A 25,975-nucleotide genomic window follows, 5' to 3' on the forward strand; every position below is an offset into this window, starting at 1 on the left:
GCCTGAACGGGAGGGTCCAGGGGTCCACAACTGACATCGAGAGAAGGTCCGAGAACCAAGGTCTGCGAGGCCAGTATGGTGCTATTAGAAGAATCCGAGTCCCTTCTTGTCGGAGTTTCGTCAACGTCCTGCCCAGGAGGGATATCAGGGGGAAGGCATACAGAAGCCCGTCTGGCCATGGTGTCGTCAGCGCATCCACTGCTTCCGCCCTCGGCTCTAGGTACCTTGAGAAGTAACGAGGCAGCTGGCAGTTGTGGCTGGAAGCGAAGAGGTCCACCGAGAGGGGGCCAAACCGGAGCTGGAGGAGGTGGAACACTGCCGGATGAAGCTTCCATTCCCCCGGGTTGACCTGTTGCCTGCTGAGCCAATCGGCGGTCACGTTTAGAGCCCCGCTGAGATGTTCTGCTGGTAACGACAATAGATGGTTCTCGGCCCAGTCGAAGATTCGGGTCGCCTCTTCCTGTAGAACCCTGGACCTGGTACCCCCGTCTGTTGATATGAGATTTCACGCAAACGTTGTCCGTACAGATGAGGACGTGTTGTAGAGAGAACAGAGGCTGGAAGTGTCAAAGGGCCAGATGAGCAGCTCTGAGCTCCAGCCAGTTTATGTTGTGATTTAGGTCCTGAGTGGACCACACGCCCTGAACAAAGGTGGAGTTGCAATGGGCTCCCCAGCCGGACAGACTGGCGTCTGTGGTGATTAGGACTCTGGCTGGGTCCCGAAAAGGCATCCCCTTGCTGAGGTGGGTTGTCGCTACCCACCAGCGGAGTGATTCCTTCAACGATGGGTCCAGCGGAATCACACGATGGTTGGACTTGGTGATGTCCGCCTGAAGAGGTAGGAGGACCCATTGTAGAGGTCTCGAATGATGTCGAGCCCACGGGACGATGTGAATTGTGGAAATCATTGACTCTAGGAACTGCGCGAGGAGCATGACATCTGCCCTTGAGCGATGTATCAGTAAGGTTGCCATGGTTGTGATGGAGGCAATACGATCTGGGGACAGGAAAAACATGGCTAAAGAGGTGTCCAGTATAGCCCCCAGGTGCTGGAGGTGTTGGGTTGGCTGCAGGTGACTCTTTTCGGCATTGATCAGCCAGCCGTGAGCGTCTAGGGTGAACTGGAGTTGTCTGTTGGCCAGGTCCCGGGAGCATGCTCGAAGGAGGAGATCGTCGAGATAGGCGTAAATGTGAACTCCCTGTAGGCAAAGAGATTCCACCATGGTGGCCATCACCTTGGTGAATACTCGAGGAGCCGAGGAGAGGCCAAATGGCATGGCACGGTATTGGAAATGGTGGTGGCCTAGTGCGAATCTCAGGAATCTTCTGTGATCCGAGCAAATTAGAATGTGCAAATACGCGTCCTTCAGGTCGATGGACGCTAGGAAATCCCCTTGTTGTAGAGCTTCCACAATAGACGCCAGAGACTCCATCTTGAAGCGGCGGTACTTGACAAAGCGGTTGAGAAACTTGAGGTCTAGGACCACCCTCCATGAGGAATCTCGCTTGGGGACCGTGAAGAGGACAGAGTACATGCCTTGCAGCCTTTCGGATGGAGGTACTGTCTCTATAGCGGCTATGTTTAGAAAATGGCGTAGGGCATCCTGCATAGCCGCCCTGCGTGACTTGGAGACGGGGGAGAGGCAAAATCTGTCCGGGGGTTCCCTCCAAAACTCTATGTTGTACCCCTGGGTGAAGATTGCCCTGACCCAAGAGATTTGTGTCAGAGTGAGCCAGGAGCTGGAGAAGAAGGAGAGTCTGCCACCAATGGGAAAAGTGTCAGAACTGCCTGCGCTGACGGGCTCCTCTGCCATAAGAGGCTGAAGCGGCTTGCCTGCCTTGGTATTGGGATCTGGGCTGGAAACATTGTCTGGGCCAGGGTGCCCTGGAGGGACGGAAATCTGTAGGCCTGGTATCCCGTCCTCGTCCACCAGGTTGTCCTCTCCGAAAGGGCTGGAAGGAGCGGTAAGGAGTAAACCGCCGAAATGGTCTGCGGTCGTCTCTTCTGACTGTGGCTAAAGCAGGCTTACGATTGTCCTTGGGATTGACCAGGACAGCTTTAAGTGCGTCGTCGCCAAAGAGCATAGCGCCCGAGTATGGGGCCATGGACAAGGTAGTTCTGGCGGTCGAGTCAGCGTCCCAATGTTGAAGCCATAGGGTTCGACGAGCAACAATGCCAGCCGCCAGAGCCCGTGCACCTTGGTGGGTTGCGTCTAACGTGGCATCAGCCACAAATGCAGCAGTCTTGTGTACCTTGAGTAGACCCTTCCATAGCTTGGCGGGATCCGGGTTAGGGTCGTCCAGAAGGTCATCTAGCCACATCATGGAGGCCCGTGAGAAGATGGAGGCGGCAGCAGAGGCCCGGATGGAATGGGCGGATGCCTCGTGGATCTTTCGGAGGACAAAGTCGAGCCGCCTCTCCGAGGGATCCTTGAACTGGGAGTCTCCTTTCGGTAGGAGAGACCGAGACACGAGATTGGAAATGGGTTGGTCCACCCCCGGGACGTTCATGAATGACATGAAGTCCGGGGCCAGGGTATACAGCTTGTTGGCCAAAGTGGAGGAACGGCGCAGACGTAGAGGGCAGGCCCATTCTTCTCTGGCCAGCTTGTTAATGGGATCTGGCACAGGGATAAAATGATCCAATGATCTAGGCGACTTGAGGACTCTGGCACCCTTCACCGGAGGGGCAACCGGTGGTGTTTGTTCTGGTTGAATGCCGAGGGTGTCCATTACTCTGCGAGACAGAGGAATGATGTCTGCCAGGTTGAAAAGGCGGTAAGAGTAGTCCTCATCTGGGTCAGATTCTCCACTCCATTCATCAGGGTCAGCCTGGAAAAGGTTTAAGTAGTCCTCCATCTGTGAGGATTCCACGCCCACTCTGCCCCTGACCACATCAAATGGGTTAGGTGAGGGTAGTGGGGCATCATCATGGCAGCTCGGTAGTCTTGCAGAGGTAGAAACTTCAGGGTGAGAGGATACATGAGGTGGAGGCTGAGGTTGATATAGGCACCCAAGCATCTCTCGTAACTGTAGCAGAAAATCTGGAGTCAGCTGTATCCCTGCAGGTGGAGGTGCGGGTAGAGTATGTTCCTGTGGAGGCGCATGAGGCTGCACAGATGGAGTCAGGTCAGATTGGCGAGGGGTTTGGCTGGGGAAGCCTTCAAACTCATCCTCTGAGGACTCAGAAGGAGACTGAAAGAGCACAGGCACCGCTGCGTGCAGAGGCTTCTCCGGGAGCGGGGGTGCAAAGTAGCGTGCCCTCTTGGGCGGCCCGTGGCCAGACAGGTGTTTAGTCTTGGCTAAGGCTTTAGCGGGCTTGTGTTTAGGTGGCTTGCGTAGAGATGAAGCGATGCCCTGACGACCTGCTTTAGAAGCTTGTGGCACCTCTGCGTTCTGATCTGCCATGTCAAAGTCTGGATCACGCACACAATGGGGAAGGTGCTGAGATCAAAGTCTGGATCACACACACAATGGGGAAGGTGCTGAGATCGTGGATGTACGCCCACCAATATTAAGCGCCCCACTTAACAATCAGGACTCCAAAAAGTGAGAAGTCGAGGTGTATTATTGGCCACTAGCTAAGTACACACACACAATGGGGAAGGTGCGAGACCGCTAATTACACTGCCAGGAAAAAAGGATGCTTTTCTTTAAAAAGCGCAGCATGGCCAGGGCTAGATACACGCACACAATGGGGAAGGTGCGGTACCGCCAAAGTGCACTGATGAAAACTAAGCCTCAAATAGTGGTGCACATAAGGGGATACACACACACAATGGGGAAGGTGTGGTATCTCTTGACTATAGGTCGTTCTAAAGACACAGGTCTCACATGCAGAAATACTTTAGAACAGGGGAGCCTAAATTAAGGCCCAACAGGGCTGAGAGAGCAGCCGGGACAAAACGCTGCCTTATAGGGCCTCAAGAAGCCTCAGAAAGGAAAAAACTTCAAAAATGCAAAAAACAAAATGGCGGCTGCAAAAACAAAATGGCGGCCGCGATATCGGGGTTGCCTAAATAAGACCCCAGGAGGGCTGAAAAAAGCAGCCGAGCCTAAATAAAGCCCCAACAGGGCTGAGAAGCCAGCCGGGACAAGAGGCTGCCTTATAGGGCCTCAAGAAGCCTCAGAAAGGAAAAAAACTTTAAAAGTGCAAAAAACAAAATGGCGGCCGCGATATCAGAGTTGCCTAAATAAGACCCCAGGAGGGCTGAAAGAGCAGCCGTAGGCCAAAAAATGCTGTCCTGGGGCGCGGGAACGGGTGGAGAGCCCGCGAGGGAGCCGCAGGCTCAGCGAAATAAGGCCCCAGGAGGGTTGAAAAGGCAGCCGAAACTGAGCGGGGGGGGATCCGCAGCCGCGGGACCCCCACCCGACAAAAAAGCAGCAGCCGCCGCTTAAGTAGCCTCAGCGACGCACCCCCAAACAATCCCAAACGGGAAAACAAAAAGGGGGAAAAATAACACCAAGGAGAGATAAGGAACAATATACTAGGAAAAAATAAGAAAAAATTGCACACCCTCCGAACACCAACGTGGGGAGGAAAACAAACAGGTGAAAAAAGGTGAAATGGAAGAAGGAATAAAGACTTATCTATCGCTCTGTCCAACAATTTAACCTGCCTCGGACGAAGGCAAGAATGAAGACTGGAGTGGGAGGGGCCTGAGGCCCAGGTTTTAACTCTAGTGCATTCTTGCCTTCGGACGCTAGATGGCAGTAGTACCCAATCTGATGGCAGGCTACCTGTGGAAAATTTAATGTTTTTATAGAATATCTACGAAGATCAGAAAATGACTGGGAATGTGTTATCAGTGCAGGTGTACCAGAGACTTATGCTGGAACATATTCCTTCCAGTAATTATGAAACAGACAAATTCTTCCAAAGGAATGCTGCCGTGGAACTCAGGGAATCTTGGTTCTGCTTGATTACCTGGTAGTAAGAAACTCAATTAGCTTGTTTGCCTTTTCATCTGTCTCCACAGCTGGGCCTATGTCTTCTATCTCCTGGGTGATCTGTGGGAGGTTTCCACTGCTCCCTCCAAGGCTGATACTGGAGGAGGTAGAGCTGGAGCTGAGGCCAGAGTCTGGCACAGGAGAAGACTGATACTCCCTCAGAAAGTCAAAGCCACCTGCAGCAGCAATTGAAAAAAAAAAGATAAATATGGAATGCATTGCTGAGGCGAGAATTCTCATTAGGAAGCACAGAACAAATATGTCTTTGAAATAGTTTTAGCTGCCCTAAGCCCTCACAGAACAGGGAGTATAAGACCGAAGAGACTGTGTGATCAAATATGTGATCTGGATGGAAGAGTTACAAAACAGCTTAAAGTTGCATACCTTGTTGTTTGAAAAAGTGCATGCTCCTTTTCTAGAGGTTGGCCTAAATATACATATATACCACATTTACATACTTCAACCATTTATTTAAATAAGGCTCATGTGAAATTCCTCTGCAAGCCACCATGGCTCAGTTCGCACATAACACTAAGTCAAACACTAAGCCAAAGCCAAAGCCATGTGGGAAGAAACTGTAGCTGCTTTGCTCCTCCTCCAGTCCTCTTGCTGCTGCACTACCCAGACCTAAGCCATGGTTTGGTTTAGTATTATGTCTGAATTGGGCTCATGGCTTGTCTTGCTCCAGACAAACCACGAGCTGCAGCCAAGGTTTGTTTTTGGCTTACCACTCAGTTTATCTGTGGAAGACAAGCCATGACCCCGGGTTTGGATGTAATGCTAAGCCAAACCAAATATTAGCTCTGTGAAATTCCCTCCCCTTAAATATTAGGCAGGCGCCATCTCTGCTATCTTTTTGGCGCCTTCTGAAGACTTTCCTCTTGTGTTAGAATTGTTTTAATATGTTTTCTTTAATAATGTTTTTAACCCTTTTTAAAGATGTTTTTAAAGCTTTTTTAAAATATGTTTTTAATGTTTTGTTTTAATGTACATTAAGGTCTTTTTATGATGTTTTAAAGTGTTTTTAGCGTTTCTGTGTGCTGCCCTGGGCTCCTGATGGGAGAAAGGGTGGGATATAAATCAAATAATAAATAATAAATAAATAAAATAGCATTGCAGCAGGAGGAATGGAGGAGAAAAGCAAGCACAATTTCTACTGTGAGTACCCACATGCTCACACTTAGCCATAGTTTGGCTTAGTGTTACATGCAAATCAAGCCAATAAAATGTGCTGAGGTTGCTCAAGAGCAGCACTTAATGGATTTATTTCCTTCTCTGAAAAAAATCATGCTTGTTCTGTAATGTCAGATGTGTGATTATTTATAAATCAAAGCAGCTACAAAAAATATTTAGCATTAAACTAAGGCCCCACTTTTATTTAAACAATTCCTGGTTATATTTCATATATATTCTAAGCTTCTCTATGAATATAGCAATTCTCTATGAATAGCAAGACGGAGGCGCTGTAGGTTGGTGGTTCCCGAGTTCGAATAATTGGTCAGTTGCCTACTTTGGATGGGGTTGTACTCCCTCTGAAAGAGCAGGTCCGTAGTCTGGGGGTGCTCCTGGATCCATCTTTGTCGCTAGAGACCCAGGTGACCTCTGTGGCTAGGAGTGCCTTTTATCAGGTTCGACTGATAAGACAGCTGTGGACGTTTCTGGACCGGGATAGCCTGACCACTGTTGTCCACACACTGGTAACCTCTAGGCTGGATTACTGTAATGCGCTCTATGTGGGGCTGCCCTTGAGGTTGGCCCGGAAGCTGCAGCTAGTGCAAAATGCAGCGGCGAGACTGCTCACTGGGGCAGGGTATCACCAACATGTCACCCCACTGCTGAAAGAACTCCACTGGCTGCCCATTTGCTACTGGGCCAAGTTCAAGGTTCTAGTTTTGGTGTACAAAGCCCTATACAGCTTGGGACCAGGATACCTGAAAGACCGTCTTACCCCTTATATACCCAGCCGATCACTGTGCTCTGCAGGTGTGGGCCTCCTGCAGACACCATCTTATCAGGAGGTTTGTTCTGTATATAGGAAACGGACCTTTAGCGTGGCGGCACCTACCCTGTGGAATTCCCTCCCCTTAAATATTAGGCAGGCACCATCTCTGCTATCTTTTCGGCGCCTTTTGAAGACTTTCCTCTTCCAACAAACCTTTTAAGTTGAGACCTATCCCAGTCTGCATCTGTGTTAGAAATGCTTTTAATATGTCTTTTAATACCTTTAACCCTTTTTTCAAAAGATGTTTTTAAAGGTTTTTTAAAATGTTTTTAATGTTGTTTTGTTTTAATGTATTTTAAGGTCTTTTTATGATGTTTTAAAGTGTTTTTAGTGTTTCTGTTTGCCGTCCTGGGCTCCTGCTGGAAGGAAGGGCAGGGTATAAATAAAATAATAAATAAATAAATAATATGATCTAGCTTACTATGGGAAAACAGTAATAGGAAGAACTTTCCTGGCTGCAATCCAATACACTTACCTGGGAGTAAGTTCCACTGAACCTAGTGGAGCTTTCTTCTGAGTAGGCATGTATTGGATTGCAGCCTAAGTCATGCATTACATGTCATGGCGGACAGAGGAGCAAAGATAAAATTTCTATGGATGAATATGCAGAATAAGAGGAATTTGTGGATGAGAAAGGCACACACCATGAGGAGAAGCTAGAGGGACGCAACCTGCTGCTCCTGTGTCAAGGCTAGATTTGGCCTTTCCCTTCAACAGCCATTCTAGTTGCTGACTAGTGCTTATATTTTCCACACTTGCTCTGTAGTTCTACAAAATTGTAGATGAAGCGTCTGTCACTTCAGGAAATAAGGATTGATGTGCAGTAAGCTAACAGTAACAGGGACAAAATAATATGTCCTTAGGAGGGATATTAACCCACAGCTGTGTGGAACCCTCCTACACACCAGCCAGGGAACACTGGAAGCTGCACGGGGGGGGGAGAGACAGCTTCCCCTCCATTGTGCAAAGATTCGCTAGACCACTTAGAGAGTATGAGGTGACCCAGTGTTCTAGTTCTTAAACCACTGCATTTTTGTCCAAATAAATTCTCTAAAAACCCATTTAATAAAATCTGGTTTTTTAAAAAGCTTTTTACCAGCGGCTAACAGGTCTGCATGAGGGGCAACAGCAGCATGACACAGTCAACTCTATTTAAAAGATGAAAAGGAAAGCTAAAATATATTACTTGTGTATAACAGTGTATATCTGTTTGACAAACTGCCCAGAATTCTGCAAGTCATTTTACGTACTGTTTATCTACATTCTGTTTGAGAGGTATTTGATAAAAATCATGAAAGCCATCAGTCTTCATTTGCTCTGGCTACACACCAAAGCAACTGATTAGCAAAGGTGAGGCAAATAAAATGTCAAATTAAATTTCTGCTCTTTTTTAGATTTCACAAAGTTCAGTTCCCCTTGGGCTTAAGGTGTAGATTTAAGATGCCATTAATTTTTCAGAAGCATTTTAAAGTAACAGGTTGCAGACTAAAATGATCATGTGTCTCCCTTTTTCAACCCAAGCACATTTCCTCCCCCCCCCCAAGAGGTAAGAGTAGTGAATACATTTTTATTCATGTGTTCAGGCAGGGAAGCCTGGCACTGACTTGTTATTCCACACCACATGCTCAGATATCTATCTGCCTGTTCTCTTCAGTGTGACTTTATTTTAAGTAAAAGAACCTATGCTAAAACTAGGGGAATAATAAGGTCACAGATAAGCACCCAAATTATGAATGTGTAGTCATTTAACTTTGTTATTCCTTGTAAAGGTAAGGCACACATTTGGACGCAGGAGAGATCTTGGACTCATTTGCTTTCTGTTCCCTTTAATGAGCTCAAATGATCTGTCCATGACAAAAAAGGGATGAATAGGTCATGCAACTAGAGCTGCATACACACCATGCATTTAAAGCACATTACATCCCACTCCCAAAATCCTGCAGAAAGTAGTTTGTTAAGGGTGTTGGGAATTGTAGCTCTGTGAGGGGTAAACTACAGTTCCCAGGATTTTTGGGGGGAAATGTGCTTTAAATGTATGGTGTGTTTGCAGCCTAGGTCCTACTTTTTCCATCTCTGATGTGTTGGTTCTCATCAAAGGTTATATGCCATATGGAGTACGGTACATGAGGTTGAGGCTCACTTCAGATCCCCAGTTCTTACACACGTGGTAGAAGACAGCATGGAGACTCAAGGCTTGTTCTTTCTTACATTTTAAGCACATGGATACACACTTAAACCATGTGTGAATCAGCCCTTAGATCTATCTACAAAATCAAATATAAAAGTCCTTTTGAGTTCAGTCTAGAGGAAACAACAGTCTCTCCCAAGCTCTGTTAATTTTAAGGCATTTAGACAGGAGCCTCACTTAGCAGATTACGACCCAAAAAGATTATTTCATTATGCCCCACATAGTTTAAATTGTATCTTGTTCAGTCAGTTTCCATGAGAAAGCCTTCCTTGCTTTAATATTTTTCATTCATCCCAAAGGTTACCTTTCCCATCTGAGCTCATGAAAAATCCAGTAAACCTACTACTCTGTACAAACCTCTCCATCCTCCTTGTGTGAGCCTCCATGACAGTTGTTTAGTCACAGTTCATACAACAGTTTTAACAGCAAAGGATGATAAAAAAGAATAGCACAAAATATTGTAAGTAATTCTGTTAAATGTGATCCATCCCCCTCACTGCCAAATGGCTGGATCCAATAGCACTGGTTCTATGTCTTTTGCAGGCATAATGCTTAACCAATGGAGAAGCATTATGTCTGAAAATTTACCCCACAGTTAAGGACTGTTCTCAAACCAGTATGTGAAACTATGGTCCAAAGTGGATTTGCAAACAGTTTGCTTTAAACCATGATTAAATGTTATATATGAGCAAACCTGCTATTGGAGATCATTAATTCATAGGGTCACCATAAGTCGTAATCGACTTGAAGGCACATAACAACAACAAATGAGCAAACCATGGTTAAGGAAATTTCCCTGCCTCTCCATTCTTTCTGCTTGCAAGGTTACCAGCAAGTTTGGTTTTGTTGTCTGCCAATACAAATCCTCTGGAAAAGGTCTAACTTCATGACAACATAAACCATGGCTTTACTGGCAATGAACTATGGTTGGTGCTAACTGTAATTATCATTATCTTTGCACAACTGTCCAGAAAATGAAGCAATGCCTGTAAGTGTACATTCCTTATGTAATAAAACAATTGCAGTGAAATGTCTTGAGTGGAAATCTGAATGAAACCTATACAGATATATCATTTTAATTGTTCTTTAGATAATTTCCAGAAGGGTAATGATGATAAGGTTAGTCTGTTGCAGCAAAAAGAGCAGAGCTTTGTGGCACCTTAGAGACAAACCAATGGGTCTTTTCATTTCATGAGATGCATATAAAAAGGAAAAATTCATTTCATTTCCCTCTTAGCTCACATATAACATTTTCTTTTGCTCTATACCCGTGTGTATATATACCTGCCAATTTAAGATAACATCACATGTATTTGATGAAGTGGTCATTAGTCCATGAAAGCTTATATCATAATAAATTTGTTAGTCATTAAGGTGCCATAGACTCTTGGGTGTTGTTCAATAACAAATTATTTTTGTTACAAATATTGGGACAGGCTTTGAACACATTGTCCAGTGCATTTGCCAGACTCCTGAGGATCCCTGCATCATTTTTTCATATAAATCATTTTTACCCATTGGATAAATTGGCCTCCCAAACCAACTTTATCTAGAACTTGTAACAAGAAGTCCCAGTCTAAATGGTCAAACATCTTCTTAGCATCTAAGGTGTGTGGGTTCATTAGACTTGTTGATAGTATGAATTATATTAATAAGTTTTCTAATATTCATTATGATTTTATAAGGCCCATTTGATCTTGAATATATTTACTCATTATATCATTTAATCTATTTGCTCAAATGGATGTCCATATTTTAAAGTCCTGGTTTAGTAAGGCTATCGACCTGTAAGATTCAGGTTTAGCTGCACCCTTGCCTTTTTTAGGTATGACTAATACCCTTGCTTCCCCAGTGTCGTCGTTGTTGTTGTTAAAAAAAGCTACTTTCTAGTTCTTATGACTGGAAAACTTTAAAAGGTTGTCAATGGGTGCAGCCCAAAGAAGGCTGTATTGAAAAAATCCCACTGAAATAAATAGGATGGAAATATATACAGTTAAGCATTCATATTAATCAGACTTTAGTGACCCAACAGAACTCTTAATTTCTTATGTATTTTCTCTTTTACTGATGCTGAATAGAAATTGTGACTAATCCAATAGCATCATTTATATTGTATTTGTAGTGAATTTGTGGAATTTAAGTGACTGGGTTCAGGAATTTTGGTTGTGATACTGAGATTTGGTTTGCATCGTTTGGCTTACCATGTCATTTTATTAATTGATTGATTGATTGATTGATTGATTGATTGATTGATATCCCGCCCTTCCTCCCAGCAGGAGCCCAGGGCAGCATGTGAACGAGACCACAGTAAAGTCAGAAAGAACACTAGAGGAATAAATAAGGACAAGAAGGATGATGAGGGACAAGTCAAAACTTAACAGAGATATTTCCTATCGATTGCTTGTCATTACCCGTATAGAAATATTTAGGCAGATATGCTGATTGCACTGTGAGGGTCTTGGTTTCATTCATCTCTCTGGTCTGAAGAAGCACTGAGGCAACAGCCTGAAAATTGCTGTTGCATGATAGGGCAATCAAAAGATGAAGAAGCAGCTTTTTACTGTGCTCAAAGACTTCAGGACGATAATGATCAAGACCTAAGGGAAAGCAATTAACATCAACCACTGAATATGAAGTATAAACAAGTCAATATTCCAGATATAGCAAACAATCCACATGTCATTCGCACAAAAACACATACAAGACAGATATTTAATATGAATTTAGTACTAAGGAAAGCTAGGCCTGAAACATTTAAACAGCTGGACAATCTATTAAAAAATCTTTCTAACTGACTATAAAGCTGCCCTTGATTAATCAGACAGAAGATTTTAATATACACATATATTATTTTTAATAGAAGTACTCATAGATCATAAGACTACTGAGAGCATAGACTATTGAAGCCAGGTTATGACAACACATTCTAAGACCCTGGATGATCTCACACAGCAGTTTTACATTGATCAGGGATAGGGAACCTCAGGCTCAGGGGCCAAATGCAGCACTCCAGATTTCTCTATCTGGCCCTTGGGACTGTCCCCAGGCCACACCCTCTTCCCTGGCCAGATCAATTACTGGTCCTGGTTTGCATCATCCTTGAATGTTTTTGCCTGGCTGGAATGTGTCCTTGAACTCTAATCATGCTTCTTGGTTGCCTAGATGGAGGACAGAGAGTGTGTGCAAGTTCTACTCTGCAAAGGTAAAATTCCCATTTGTTGCTCTGTTCACTTTTGTGTCTGGCTCCACCCACCAATAGCACATGGCTCCCAAACAACTGCCCAGAAGAGAACACTGCCCTCAGGCTGAGAAAGATTCCTCATCCCTGATGCAGATGTTAAAAAGCATAGGTATAAAATCAAAACCTACAGAAGCCCAAATGGGAAGATCCATGGAGCCAAGCACTACCTTCTGGAGTCAACCATCTAAGTAGGACCAGAACCACTGCAAAGTGTTATCGTCCACTCCCAACTCAGACACTTGCTCTAGAGACAATGTTGCATTTTTCTCATTTATCTATTCACTTTTCATTTCTTTTCCTGAGTGATTTCTGATATGCTTTGCACCACTCCTAATTAGAGTCATTTTGAAACAAAGGCTTCAGCATAATGTAGCAATCTGTCCCAATTGCTTGATGCTGCTACTTCCCTGGCACTCTGTTCCTTTCTTCTTCATACAGTATATCTTTCCATTTCTCTAGCTCTACAGTTACCATTGCTCTTGAGATTGGCCAGTAAATACTGCTGCTTCAACAGGACCCCCAGCCAGCTGCACAGAAACTACACGGATATTATCATTAAGCAAATGGAGAGCCCAGGAAATTGGGAACTCTTTCCATTTCCCTCTTGGCCCTTAGAACTCTCCTAAAGGCTTTGGTTCTGATCCAACCCATCTCCCAGGGATCTAAGGGGCTCAAAGAAGTTTCTTGAGGGAGAAAGGGAAGGGCATGGGAGAGGCCTGGCTCCAAAAAGGGAGAAGCAGACAGATGGAATTTGATGTTGGGCTGGTTTCAGCAATTCTATGGCTCAGCTTTTCAATTTATTCTACAGAGGTACCAGTTGTGTAGCTCTCTCTCTCTCTCTCTCTCTCTCTCTCTCTCTCTCTCTCTGTGTGTGTGTGTGTGTGTGTGAGAGAGAGAGAGAGAGAGAGAGAGAGAGAGAGAGAGAGAGAGAGGCCTTCCCAATTCTGTCATATTGACTGGGCATATATGTTTTGGGGTGTGTGACTGACAGAAAGTGTGTGTAAAGACAGTGTTTGTGAATCGGCCCCATCTGCACTCTGCATTTAAAGCAGTATCATACCACTTTAAACAGTCATAACTTCTCCCAAAGAATCCTGGAATCTGTAGCTTGTTAAGGGTGCTGAGAGTTGTTAGGAATCCCCTATCGCCCTCACAGAGCTACAACCTCCAGAGATCCCTGTGAAGAGGAATTGATTGTTAAACCACTCTGAGAACTGTAGCTCTGTGAGGGGAACAGGGGTCTCCTAACAACTCTCAGCACCCTTAATAAGCTACCACTCCCAGGTTTCTTTGGGGAATACTGCTTTCAATGTATAGTGCAGATGGGACCTTAGCGACAAAAACACACACACAGGTATGCTGTTGGATGGCCCAGGGGTCAATTTACACCTGTCAGTATGTCTACAAAATATCCAGTTATGACCACAAATATTTTAATGGAGACCTACCAAAGAGATCATGAAAATACTCAGACTGGGTTAATCCTCTTGACGTTTTTTAAAAGAATCTCAGACAAAGATAAAATGAAAAATCTGGTGTTGGTCTTAAAATGTTAGGCTGTCTGCTTCTGGTGATAAATTCAATTTCACTTGGAAGAATTTATGAGTTTTGAAGCTCTGTTTCCTAACCTCCTGCGAACAGATGGGCTTAATGATTTATGGGGGGGGGGATTGAATAAAGAATATTTACTGATACAACAAGAAAAGGTCTGGCCTGCAATTCCTTCATGCAAATATTTATTTGCATGGTTCCCTGAGGCTCACATCCACTGACAGGGATTATCCGGGGGGGGGGATATTTTGCTAAAATTTACTCCATTTCTCTTTCCTCTTTCATTCAATACTGGCAAAATAGTTAGACAAATCAAGGTTTTAAAATCCCATTTAGCACTTAAAACTTATAATTCCTTACTAGTTGTAATTTCTCAGCTGCCATTTAACATTTGCCTTTAGCATTTACCTTTTTTTAGCTGAGCTTGAGCAAACCTATGCTAATTCCATATGCTGATCCTTCAGCTTAACTAATTATCTTATTTAAAAACTAACTGCCTGAACAGCTCATAGGATCCAATGTAAGGGTTCTTGGTGCTGCTGCAGAGACAGCTCACCCCTTTCCAACTTTGTTGGCACAAGATACGAGCCCCAGCTTTGGGGCAACACCTGCCATTGGTTCTCTTCTTCCTGCCACTTTTTCCTGTTTTTGAGGAAGGGCCATAGCTTAGTGGAAGAGCCTCTGCCTTGCATGCAGAAGGTCCCAGATTCAATCCCTGGCATCTCCAGGTAGGACTGGGAGAGAATCCTGTTGAAATCCTGGAGAGCCATTGCCAATCAATGTAGACAGTACTGGATGTGACACAGTACAAGGCAGCTTCCTATGTTCCTTTGTCTTTTTCCTCTGTGGTATGCAAAAGGCCACTGCACCATTCTAGTGCCAGCAGAATAGTGGAGTAGCCTTTTCTACCCCTTTAGAGTTGTATAATAAGAGCTAACCAAAATGGGGTTACAAATTGGGCACAAGCTGAGTTCTGCTTACCAGGAATAGTAGTCCATGTTGATCCACAACCGCAGCACCACGGGGTCTGGTCTAGCACCACATGTGAATCTCCCTTGTTTATAACTTAGTTGGGCTTAGTGAAACTAGTTAGTGATACTGTTTGGCATTATTAACTTCTAACAATTGACAACTAAACAGTTCCAAATCTTACATCCACATGTTTGTACTTCCCTGAATAAACAAACAAATCATTTTGGGGAGAAACTATATACATTTGTTTCGAGTTTACTTCTTTTCATAAAATGATAGAGCAAAAAGTGGGAGGAGGGAATTACAAGAATGAAGCAGCTGTATAACTTACAAATCCTCAAAACAGTAATTCCTGGGATTAGCGTTAGTATTAGATAGGAACAATAATACTGTAACAAAAGCCTGTAAGTGCATGAAGGTGGAGGAAGATGGTGTAAAATTGAGTTAGAAACTCAATTTTAACCAGTTCTTGCTCATTAATTCTTACCTAAAAAGAGAGCATGCAATAATAATGGGAGGTGGAGGGCCCAATCTTCTCTTACACTGTGATCTACAACCATCTCAGTCATGAAGATGACAGCAATATTGCACCTAACAAGAAAAATAAGATGAATCAATACAAACATTGCAAGATGGGAGGAAAATGGCAGCATTCATGCAATAACTGATAGTGTCAGGAGCATCTTAGGCACAATGTGATAACCTAAGCTATGAATGATGAAATAAATACAATAAAGTTGAATGCTTGTTCCACAAAGATACTGGACCTGGTTGGGTATTAATGAAGTGTAATGGTAGAAGCATATGGAAGTATGTTCTAAACAGGAAGTATACAGAAATGTTCAAGGCCATGATAATAATGCTTTCTGATGCTGTATAGTATTGTAGTGACCTGATTTGATTGGTGGTTCTCTCTTTAAATGTGATGATTTTGTATTTCTAATAGTTTATTTATTGAATTTGTTTATTGTTTTGACCAGGTATTGTAAACCATCATGGGATCTTAACTGATGGGTGGATTAACAATCAAATAAATACATGGATCTATTTTAAAACTTAACACACTATCAGCAATCCAAATCTTAGCCCTGTCAGTCACGCCAGCCAGGGCAAAAAGGAGGTGGAGTCCCCATTCTTTGTTGCTTCGTGACCCCTAAGGGATCTGCACCAGTGTTCTGCTTCCATCCTGAAATACCCTATTCAGGGCTCTCCACTGACTGTTGTAGCTTTCTGCTTACCAGAGCAAAGCTGGAGCCTCTGTCATGTTGGAGCCCACCCCCTCTCCCAGCAGTGCTCATCTCTGCTGCTGGTGGCCAGTTTAGAGAACCTACATGCCATCCTAACACCTCCTCCAACTATCAGTGTGTATGTGTGTGTGTGGGGGGGGAATTAGGATTGTCCTTTGACTCATTCAAAACAAGCTTTTATTTATTTATTATTTGATTTATATCCTGCCCTTCCTCCCAGCAGGAGCCAAGGTTGGAAAGGTGATTCTGAAAGACACCTGTCACCACTTCACAAGGCTATGTTTCAGATAAGACATTTGGTCTTATCGTGAAACAGTTTTCTCTGTGCATGTCAAGGATGACCTCAGGTGGGTAGCTAGCTCCACCTAGCACATGAAGACAGAAAGAGCGCTGTTCAATTTTGCAGGGACTTCCTGCTTCCTGTGGTTCCTTATCTCAGTTCTTTATGACAAGCAAATTAGATGAGTACAGACTTAATCTGTAGAAAACACAACTGAAGAAAAACAGCACTCACACACTCTCTGCTAAACACAAGCTCACTTAAACAACTATGGCAGCCCAGCCCTCACAAGGAGTGGCCCTGAGGTCATCTTTGACATGCACAGAGAAAACCATTTCAAGGTAAGACCATATGTCTTTTCTCCTGTGCATGTAAAGATGACCTCAGGTGAGACATACCAAAGCTTATCCATATAGGGCAGGAATATGGCTGGGCTGTAACAACATTATTGGTCTGGGGGAAGTAGGTGGAGAGAAACTTTACTGAGTAGTTTGAAGGGAGGTTCCGAAGGGCAGTCAGTGGGAAGTAAAGACTCCTGTGTAAACCAAGATCCTTGGATCATCTGGCCATCATATATAGCACCCCATCTTGTGGAGGTGGCATCCGATTTGATGAGTGTTTGCCTAGGGTCATGAAATGGAATTCCCCTACAGATTGAGTTCATGTGTCCATCACTGTAAGGAGTGATGAACCTTGGTGACAGCGATAGCCTTCGGTGACGTCTGGGCACTATGTCCCTTGGAACGGCAATAGCAACCACTGTAGGGGATGCAAATGGTGACATGCCCCAGGAGTGGTTTGGAATGTAGAAACCATCAATCCTAGGGCTGCTGCCCACTGTACGGGGTCCACTGATGTAGAGGCCAGAAGATGTGACATCGCTGTACATGTCTTGTTTATTCTGTCCTGTGCCAGTCTAATAATTCCGTGCACTAGGCAAAGAGATGGGAACAACTGGTTCTTGGCATGATTGATTAAGGCCATGGTCCTTCAGACAGGGTAAGGTGATGTGTAGATCCTCCCATGATTTGTAAATCAATGGGGATCAAATTAGGAAATCTTCCAGGTAGGGAAAAATGTGTGCTCCCTGCGTCCTGAGGCATGCCATCAGGGTCACCATGACTTTGTGAAGACCCTGGAGGTAGACAATGGACTGGCATGGACCTGTATTGGAAATGGTCTCCCTCTACCGTGAACCTGAGGTACCATCGGTGATGTGGAAAAACAGAGGTATGTAGGTATGCCTCCTTCAAGTCTATTGAGGTGAAGTAAGGTGTCCATGAGAAACTTGTGGCATGTGAAGTGCTTGTTCAGGTTCTGGTCCACTACCGCTCTAAACACATCGTCTTTTCTCCCAACTGTAATGATGAGTGAGTAGTTTCCCAAAAATCTCTCTCCCGTGGAAACAGATTCTATTACTGCTATCTGCAGCAGGTGAGAGATTGCCGAGTGGATCCTCTCCCTTTTGTGTGGAAATGTCAAGCTGGGAGATGGTATGAACCTAGGGTGAGGCGAGGATGTGAATTCAAGACATAGTCCATGCCAGTGGGTCTGCTGCACCTATTGGTCCAATGATATGTCCCTCAATTGAAGGGCGAACCGCTGGAGGTGACCTCCCACCACAGTGGTGCTGGTGCCAGAATTGGTGTTTGTTTCCATGTGATAGAGACCCGAATATGGTCCTGTTGTGGAAGTGATTTTGGCCCCTGACCCGGCTGCTCTGTCTATTCCAAAAGGGGTGCCTGGGTCAGCCCTCCTTAGCCCCTCCTGATGGCCTGGAGCCTCAAAAGGGCTGGGACGTCTGATAAGGATGAAGGTTCTCTGAAAAGACCTTCTATTATCTCTTTTCCTGGCTGAGGAATTTCTTCTTTTTTTTAGATTCCAGAATGCCTGTGAGGGCGGCATCAGCCAACACCTTACCTCCTATGTAGGGTTTTGAGGCCAGAGTAGAGTGAGCCATGGGGCCTGCGTCCCAATGGTGTAACCACAGTGTCCTTCTAAGTAAAGACACCCAGTGACCGTGTTGCAAGTTATGTGGCATCCATTGATGCATCAGTCATGAAGGTCATCTCCCGGGAGATTTTCAGCAGGGACTTGGGGACTCAAGCTGGGTCCTGCTATGGGCTGTCCCATAAATCTTCCCACCAAAGGAGGGAAGCCCTAGCAAATGCAAAGGAGGCCAATACTGCCCAAATTGATAATGCGCTAGCCTCATGGATTCTTCTGAGGCCCTAATCCATCTTGGGTTCTGCATGGTCCTTGAGATGGGCAACCAAGTCCTTTGGGTTCAAGGACGGGCTTAACAATTTACTATGGGAGCATCCCTCAGCGGGGCTTTCAGCTGATCCATAAGCTGTAGCTGCAGTGTATAATATTTATGGTTGTCAGAACTGCAGAACTAAACTGCAAAGGGACATTGAATTGACTAAGGATGGGAGTTTCAGCACTCTAGATTTGGGTTATTGGTCCTGACACTCAATAGAAACCCTACATGCATCTTGGGCTGGAGAATCTTCTGGGGAATTCAAACTCGGTGCTCCCGTCGCCTTGCACAAGAGGGGAAGAAAGTGGGCTTCTTGGAAGATCCTGTTGGTAGAAACCTCTTTGGGTTCCAAATCCCAGCTCCACTCTTCCTCATCCAAAACAATTGACTTATTATCTGGGTCTGTGCTCTGGTCTTCCACATAGCCATGGTGTCTGCCTTGAGCAGCTGCATGTGGATCCGGTGATGTGCGGTTGGTTGGTGGTGGTCTTGAAGCTGCAACTGCATGCAGCAGGTCGGAAGCCTGAATGTGCTGAGCCCCCCCCCTCCAGTCCTGGGAGAAGGGTCTAGCAGCCCCCATCTTCTCCAGGACATATTGAAGCTGACAGGTCTCTGGCCAAATCTACTAACCGGGATTCCCTCAGTTATTCTTTCAATTGTTGTAGCATCAGGGATGAAAACTACAGTTGCAGTTGGTGAGCATGGCCACATGATGGATGCGCACCCCCTCCCCATTGAGATTCCTGCAGGGATGCTCAGGGATGCAAGGAATGCTCAACAATGTGAAGTGTTATCTTTCTTAATTTAGCACACTCATTCTCTGGCACTGGCCTTTCTCTATGTTAAAACAATTCTATAGACTAGGGCTCCCAAGCTGTGGTCTAAAGACCACCAGTGGTCCATGAGCTTCATTCAGGTGGTCCATGGCATGTTTGTGAAGAAATTTCAACAAATCTGAATTTGAAGTCTATGAAATTCCAATTGTAACACAATAAAATAAATAAAAGAAGCAATAACAATGCAATTAAAAATCACACAACTTGCTAAACAGGCAGAAGATATAATTAAGTGGTCCACCAAGACCCTTAGCAATTTTCAAGCGGTCTGTGGGGGAAAAGGCTTGGGAACCACTGCCATTTTAAGTACAGGGCCAGCCATGTACAACATGGCTAGGTAAATGAAGAGCAGCTGGGGCTAATGGATGGACATTTTTCCATGCCCACCAATTCTCTCCTGCAAATATCTTCCCACGCCTGTTTTTAGTCTGTTTTCCCCAACCAGGTTCAGAGCCAGCCTAGTTTGAAGGAAAGGGGTCTGCTGAGGGCATTTCTAGTGCAGAATTTCAGGGGCAGGAAAGGCAAAGGTACGCATACCCAGCCACTGATTATCCCCTAGAAATGTCTCCCTTGCCATCACATTCATATTCCTTTGGCATGCCTAGTTTCCAGAACATGCATTTGATATAGGTGTGTCCTGAGCTCCTAACCAGCACATGAAACCTCACTGAGAAGTGCCAGGGCTATAGTTCTCTGCCCTGCAAAGATCCCAACCTGCATTATCTGTAGCATGGGGGAAGCGAACAAGTTTTTTACATGAAGTCAGAAGCTTTATGCTTTTAAAAATGTAATTAATTTGATAACGAGTCATGATGTCTACATTTAGCACTGGAATCAAAATGAAATTATGCCTGTCAGTGTAGATTATATAAGAAAATAATTTTGATATAAGAAAAACACACAGAATGTGGCAGGAATATTAGACTGCGGGGGGGGGCGAGTACAGATGATGCCTTTTAAATCAGGTTCTTCATCTTGAATCTTAGAGCAGATTCACAAATTAATTTTCCCCACACAGTATGAATGTCTCTATTTCATTTTTTTAAGGAAAAGTGACATGCTACATGTCTTTTACAGCAGGGTTAATATGACGTCTAATGCAGTGAAGATTCATACAATGATCAGTTTTCTGAAGGGGTTCAACTTGCACTCGGTTCCTTGGCCCATGCACCTGGTAAAAAAAATAATGTGTAGCTGGGCAGACGGTATTTATGTTGTACATGGACATGTTGGACTCAGTCAGAGAACCAGATTCCACTTAACTCTCTGCTGAAAGGCAAGAGCATTTGGGGGGGAGGGAGAATTATTTAAATCTTTGCCTTGTCTAATTTATAAATATTCTGTGCAGCACATAATCACCCCGTGTGCATCTACTCTTATTTGCACATATGATTACATGCTATACAAGGTAATTAACATTATAAAAATACCAGAATTCCAAAACCTCCTGAATAAAACAATGAAATAATGAGAAAAATGCATTACCCGATTCCTTAAAATTCATAGAACACATCAGAAATATTTGCAGGACTGTACAAATGTACTAATATACAATTAGAAGATGGTGTGGGTAAACTATTTTGGAGGGCAATAATTTTATCATTCAGCTTACCTATGAAGTGGTCCTCGTGGTGTAATAGTTTCTGGGAGGTAGTCAACAAGCGGTGCCCAGCACCCTCCATTAAATGGCATCGGCAAAGGTTGTGGCTGTTTGGTCTCCACGATATTCAATAGCCAGCTTGTGTATGGAGAAACAGGATCATCTGCAGAGTAAGATATTATAGCAAATGAGTAGGGAATCTAGTGATGTTCCCACTTCAGTACAGACAATGCAAGTCAAATGCATTACCCCTGCCATTTGCCTTTATATGGAGATATAAACAGGACAGCTCTGTTTTGCTGATGTACTTATATTTTTGTTTGCTGGGTTGTCCTGCTGTATTGTGAACCACTTTAACGTGAACAGAAAAGTGATATACAAATAAAGTGATTATGACTATGCCAAATTAACAGTGACTTTAGCAAACCTTAATGTAGATATGGCACAAGTAGTATGAATGTTAGCTACATTTTGCCATTTGAATCACAATTCCCTTTCATATTTTTTTAAACTGAGCTAAAGACACTGTGTACAATCCTGCCAGACTGACCTGCCAGACTGAAGAACTTTAATGTCTCAATGATTTCAATGGGAAAGATTTAAGCATGTGCTTAATTTTCCAAGGAAATCAATTGGACTTCAACACACTTAGCCCTGACTGGCTCATGCTTATCATTATAACATTACTCACAAAACTTAAAAGTAACCAAATGTCAAGTCATACTTTTGTCATCATCGTAAGATCCTCCAGAGCTATTACTGTATCTTGATTCCAGTCGATTATGTGCTCTGATCACATTGCTGAACCTTGGAAAGAACAAAGGAAAATGTTCTCTATGATCATAGTTTGGGCTCAAGAGGGTTTATTCTGAAGATTCTCAAAAGATGAATCAGACAATCATTCTCTGAGTAAGTGGATGAATTTTGAGCTAACTTGAGTGCTTACAAAACTAGGAAACCATCTGGTCCTTGGGCCCATGGATACCCAGGACACGTGTTTCTTTTGCATACCCACTCTCGAGACTTATATTACAGTGATAACCAGCATCCAAATTGGTCCATAGTTGTCTTAAGGGGTCCAATGTGTGACTGGTTCCATGGCCACTACCCTTTGCTCTTGGGCAAGCTGCAAAAATCTAATTTGAAAAACTGTAATAGTAACAAGAGCCAATTATATGTATGATCCAATTCAGATAATTTAACTTCCATTTAGTAGAAATGGCAAAAGTCATGGGCCACAATCCCAACAGTGTTAAGCATGCTTAATCTCAATGAAATAAATGGGTCTGAATTCAAAGCACCACCCACATGAGTGGTTTTAATAAGACAATTTATCTTAAACTATTCTGACACTCATTGTCTTTACAATAAAACTATTTCATAGAATCATAGAGTTGGACAGGGCCTATAAGGCCATCGAGTCCAACCCCCTACTCAACGCAGGAATCCAAATTAAAGCATACATATTTTATCCTAATAACCTTAGCTGATCTATTTAATATATGCATGTCTGTATAATTTTACACTCTACTAACTTTTATTACTACAATCTGACCCTGTGATCCTATGCATACCTACTTGTGAGTGAGCCTCTGTGAACTCAGTGAGACTTTGACAGTATGTGCATAGAATTGGGTTGTCAAACTAACAAACTAATGCTATAGAAAATTCCACAAGTACAGGCATGTGCGATTATCTTTGTAGAACTGTACCACTAAAGCATTTTGCTTTCTCTGATGCAGCACACATTACCAGAGAACTTTGATAAATTGATAATCTTCTGATTAGTCTTCCCTAGAAAGTTCAAAAAGAGAAGCAGTGTAACATGTCAGTTCCCCCCTGCTTTCGAACTCTGAAATTATCTCCAGCAAGTTTTAGTGCTGAGAGTTTGGTAGGCCTCATACACACAATTTATTTATTCACCCTTGACGAAATATGCAGGCTAAAGCTCCGTGGTGCAGAGTGGTAAGCGGCGGTAATGTAGCCGAAAGCTCTGCTCACGGCCAGAGTTCGATTCCGATGGAAGGAGGAAGTCGAATCTCTGATAAAAGGGGTCGAGGTCCACTCAGCCTTCCATCCATCCGTGGTCGGTAAAATGAGTACCCGGCATATGCTGGGGGGTAAAGAAAGGCTGGGGACGGAACTGGCAATCCCACCCCATATATACGGTCTGCCCAGTAAACATCGCAAGACGTCACTCTAAGAGTCAGAAACGACTCGCACTACAAGTGTAGGGACACCTTTACCTTTAAAGCTGGATGAAAGATAAATGTTCTGAATGTTTATGTCATACTTTTGAAAATTCCAGTTGAAACAATACTGCTATACATGTTTTTGTAAGGAAAAGGAAGAAGCGAAATGATTTATTCACCAGTTGTTAATGCAGTCTCTTCTGTTGATAACTCTATCTGGGTCAATCTATACATATATATTATTACACTGGTTTGATCACTGTGGTGTCTATTTGCTATCAGGTGTATGTCATGGAAAAATTAATAAAGATGATGAGCCTGCTAAACTGTGAAATCTTGTATTCAGAAGCTGAATTTACCATAAACAGAGGAGTAAACACAAAAGGGAAGAAAATATATACAGTGCCTTGCAAAAGTAACTAGACCCCTGACCAATGCTCTCATATTACTAAATTACAAATGGTACATTGTAATTTCATTCTGTATGCTATTTGAAACTCAAAATCAATTGTTGTGAGGTGACATAAATGTTTGTAAGAAACAAACAACTGAAACATGTTGCTTGCTTAAGTATTCAACCCAACACATTAATATTTGATAGAGCTACTTTTCGCTGCAATAACAGCTTTAAGTCTTTTGGGGTACGTATCTACCAGCTTTCTCACAGTGTCTGAGGGATTTTGGTCCATTCTTCTTGGCAGATTCACTCCAGGTCATTCAGGTTGGTTGGACATTGCTTGTGGACCACAATTTTCAAAGAGCACCACAGATTCTCAATGGAATTGAGATCAGGACTTTGACTGAGCCACTGTAGGACATTCACCTTTTTGTTCTTGAGCCATTCCAATGTTGCTTTGGCCTTGTGATTGGGATCACTGTCGTGCTGAAAAGGGAATTTCCTCCCAAGCTTCAGTTTTTTTGTGGACTGAAGCAGGTTCTCTTGCAGGATTTCCCTGTATTTTGCTCCATCCGTTCTTCCTTCAGTTTTAACAAGATGCCCAGTCCCTGCTGATGAGAAGCATCCCTACAGCATGATGCTGTCACCACCATACTTCACTGTAGGGATGGTGTGTCTTGAGGCATGGGCAGTGTTAGGTTTGCACCACACATAGCACTTTGAGTTTGGGCCAAAAAGCTCTATCTTGGTCTCATCTGACTACAAAACCTTTTCCCACATTGTAGCTGGGGTACTCTCATGCTTTCTGGTAAACTCCAGATATGCTTTCAGATGGTACTTTTTGAGTAATGGCTTCTTTCTTGCCAACCTCCCATACAGGCCAGTGTTATGCAGAGCTCTTGATATGGTTGACTGGTACTCCCAGTCACTGAACTCTATAGCTCCTTCCAAGTGATTGTTGGCCTCTCTGTGGCTTCTCTCACAAGTCTCCTTCTTGTTCGAGCACTGTGTTTTGAGGGACGGCCTTTTCTTGGCAGTGCCTGGGTGGTGTGATGCAGCTTCCACTTCCTGATTATTGATCCAACTGTGCTCACTGGGATATCCAAACACTTGAATCTATGAATTTGTATTACATTATCTCTCTCTTCTGTAGAATGCTCTTTGGTCTTCATTTTCCTTCAGATCCACAGCCTGACCAATGATCCTTCAACAGTAGGGTTTTTATCCTGACAATGTGATGGCAACTTTAATGGTTCACAAGTGACGGCCAAAGGTAAGATAATTGTGTCCTCAATAGGGCCTTCGGTTTCAATCATGAAAAGGCAGGGTATACATGTAATAAATAAATAAATAAATAATACAATTTCTTTCATCTGTGTAAACTGGGAGCTTCCACAGAACAGGGATTGAATACTTATGCAAGCAACATGTTTCAGTTTTGTACGTTTCTTCCAAACATTTCCCAACATAAAACCAGTCACCTCACAATAATTGATTTTGAGTTTCAGTGTTTCAAAATAAAATATAATACAGAACAAAATTACAATGTACCATTTTAATTCAGTAATATGAGAGCATTAGTCCGGGGTCTGCTTACTTTTGAAAGGCACTGTATAAAACCTCTTTATTTATACAACTTTCATACTACTTTTCCATGAGAGTGTTCCTGAAATTATTCATAATAAAAACAAACAACTCTTACTTTTAAACAACTCTTGCTTTTAATGCTCAAGATTCTACAACAAAGGCTGTTACCATATATGGAGCGAGAAGTGCCAGATGTCCAAGCTGGATTTAGACAGTTAAGACGTACCAGAGATCATATCGCAAACATACGTTGGATAATTGAACGGACCAAGGAAGGAAGAAAATCACCCTGTGCTTTATAGATTACAGCAAAGCCTTTGATTGTATAGATCAGGAAAAACTATGGAATGCTTTAAAAGAAATGGGGGTGCCACAGCATCTGATTGTCCTGATACGCAACCAAGACTCTGGGCAAGAGGCTACTGTAAGGACAGCATATGGAGAAACCGATCGGTTCCCCATCGGAAAGCGTGTGAGACAGGGGTGTATTTTATCACCCTATTTGTTTAATCTATATGCAGAACATATCATATGGAAAGCAGAATTGGACCAAGATGAAGGAAGTGTGAAAACTGGAGGGTGAAATATCAATAATTTAAGATATGCAGATGATACCATACTACTAGCAGAAAACAGTAATGATTTGAAACGAATGCTGATGAAAGTTAA

General features: G+C 43.5%; 1 protein-coding gene across 8 annotated transcripts in view; it reads right to left on the reverse strand.

Annotated features, from left to right (window-relative positions):
• The window catches only part of FRY (FRY microtubule binding protein), a 367,201-nt gene that overhangs the window by 93,753 nt on the left and 247,473 nt on the right, over positions 1 to 25,975 (reverse strand). For all 8 annotated transcript variants that reach the window (XM_061628447.1, XM_061628442.1, XM_061628443.1 and 5 more), the window contains 5 exons: positions 21,855 to 21,937; positions 21,143 to 21,293; positions 15,392 to 15,495; positions 11,552 to 11,737; positions 4,928 to 5,126 (listed from right to left, as the gene is read on the reverse strand). In XM_061628447.1, the coding sequence (XP_061484431.1) occupies positions 4,928 to 5,126; positions 11,552 to 11,737; positions 15,392 to 15,495; positions 21,143 to 21,293; positions 21,855 to 21,937 (723 nt within the window). The remainder of the gene's footprint in view (positions 1 to 4,927; positions 5,127 to 11,551; positions 11,738 to 15,391; positions 15,496 to 21,142; positions 21,294 to 21,854; positions 21,938 to 25,975) is intronic.

The sequence above is a fragment of the Rhineura floridana genome, chromosome 5 (genome assembly GCF_030035675.1).
Source record: "Rhineura floridana isolate rRhiFlo1 chromosome 5, rRhiFlo1.hap2, whole genome shotgun sequence".
Taxonomy (NCBI): domain Eukaryota; kingdom Metazoa; phylum Chordata; class Lepidosauria; order Squamata; family Rhineuridae; genus Rhineura; species Rhineura floridana.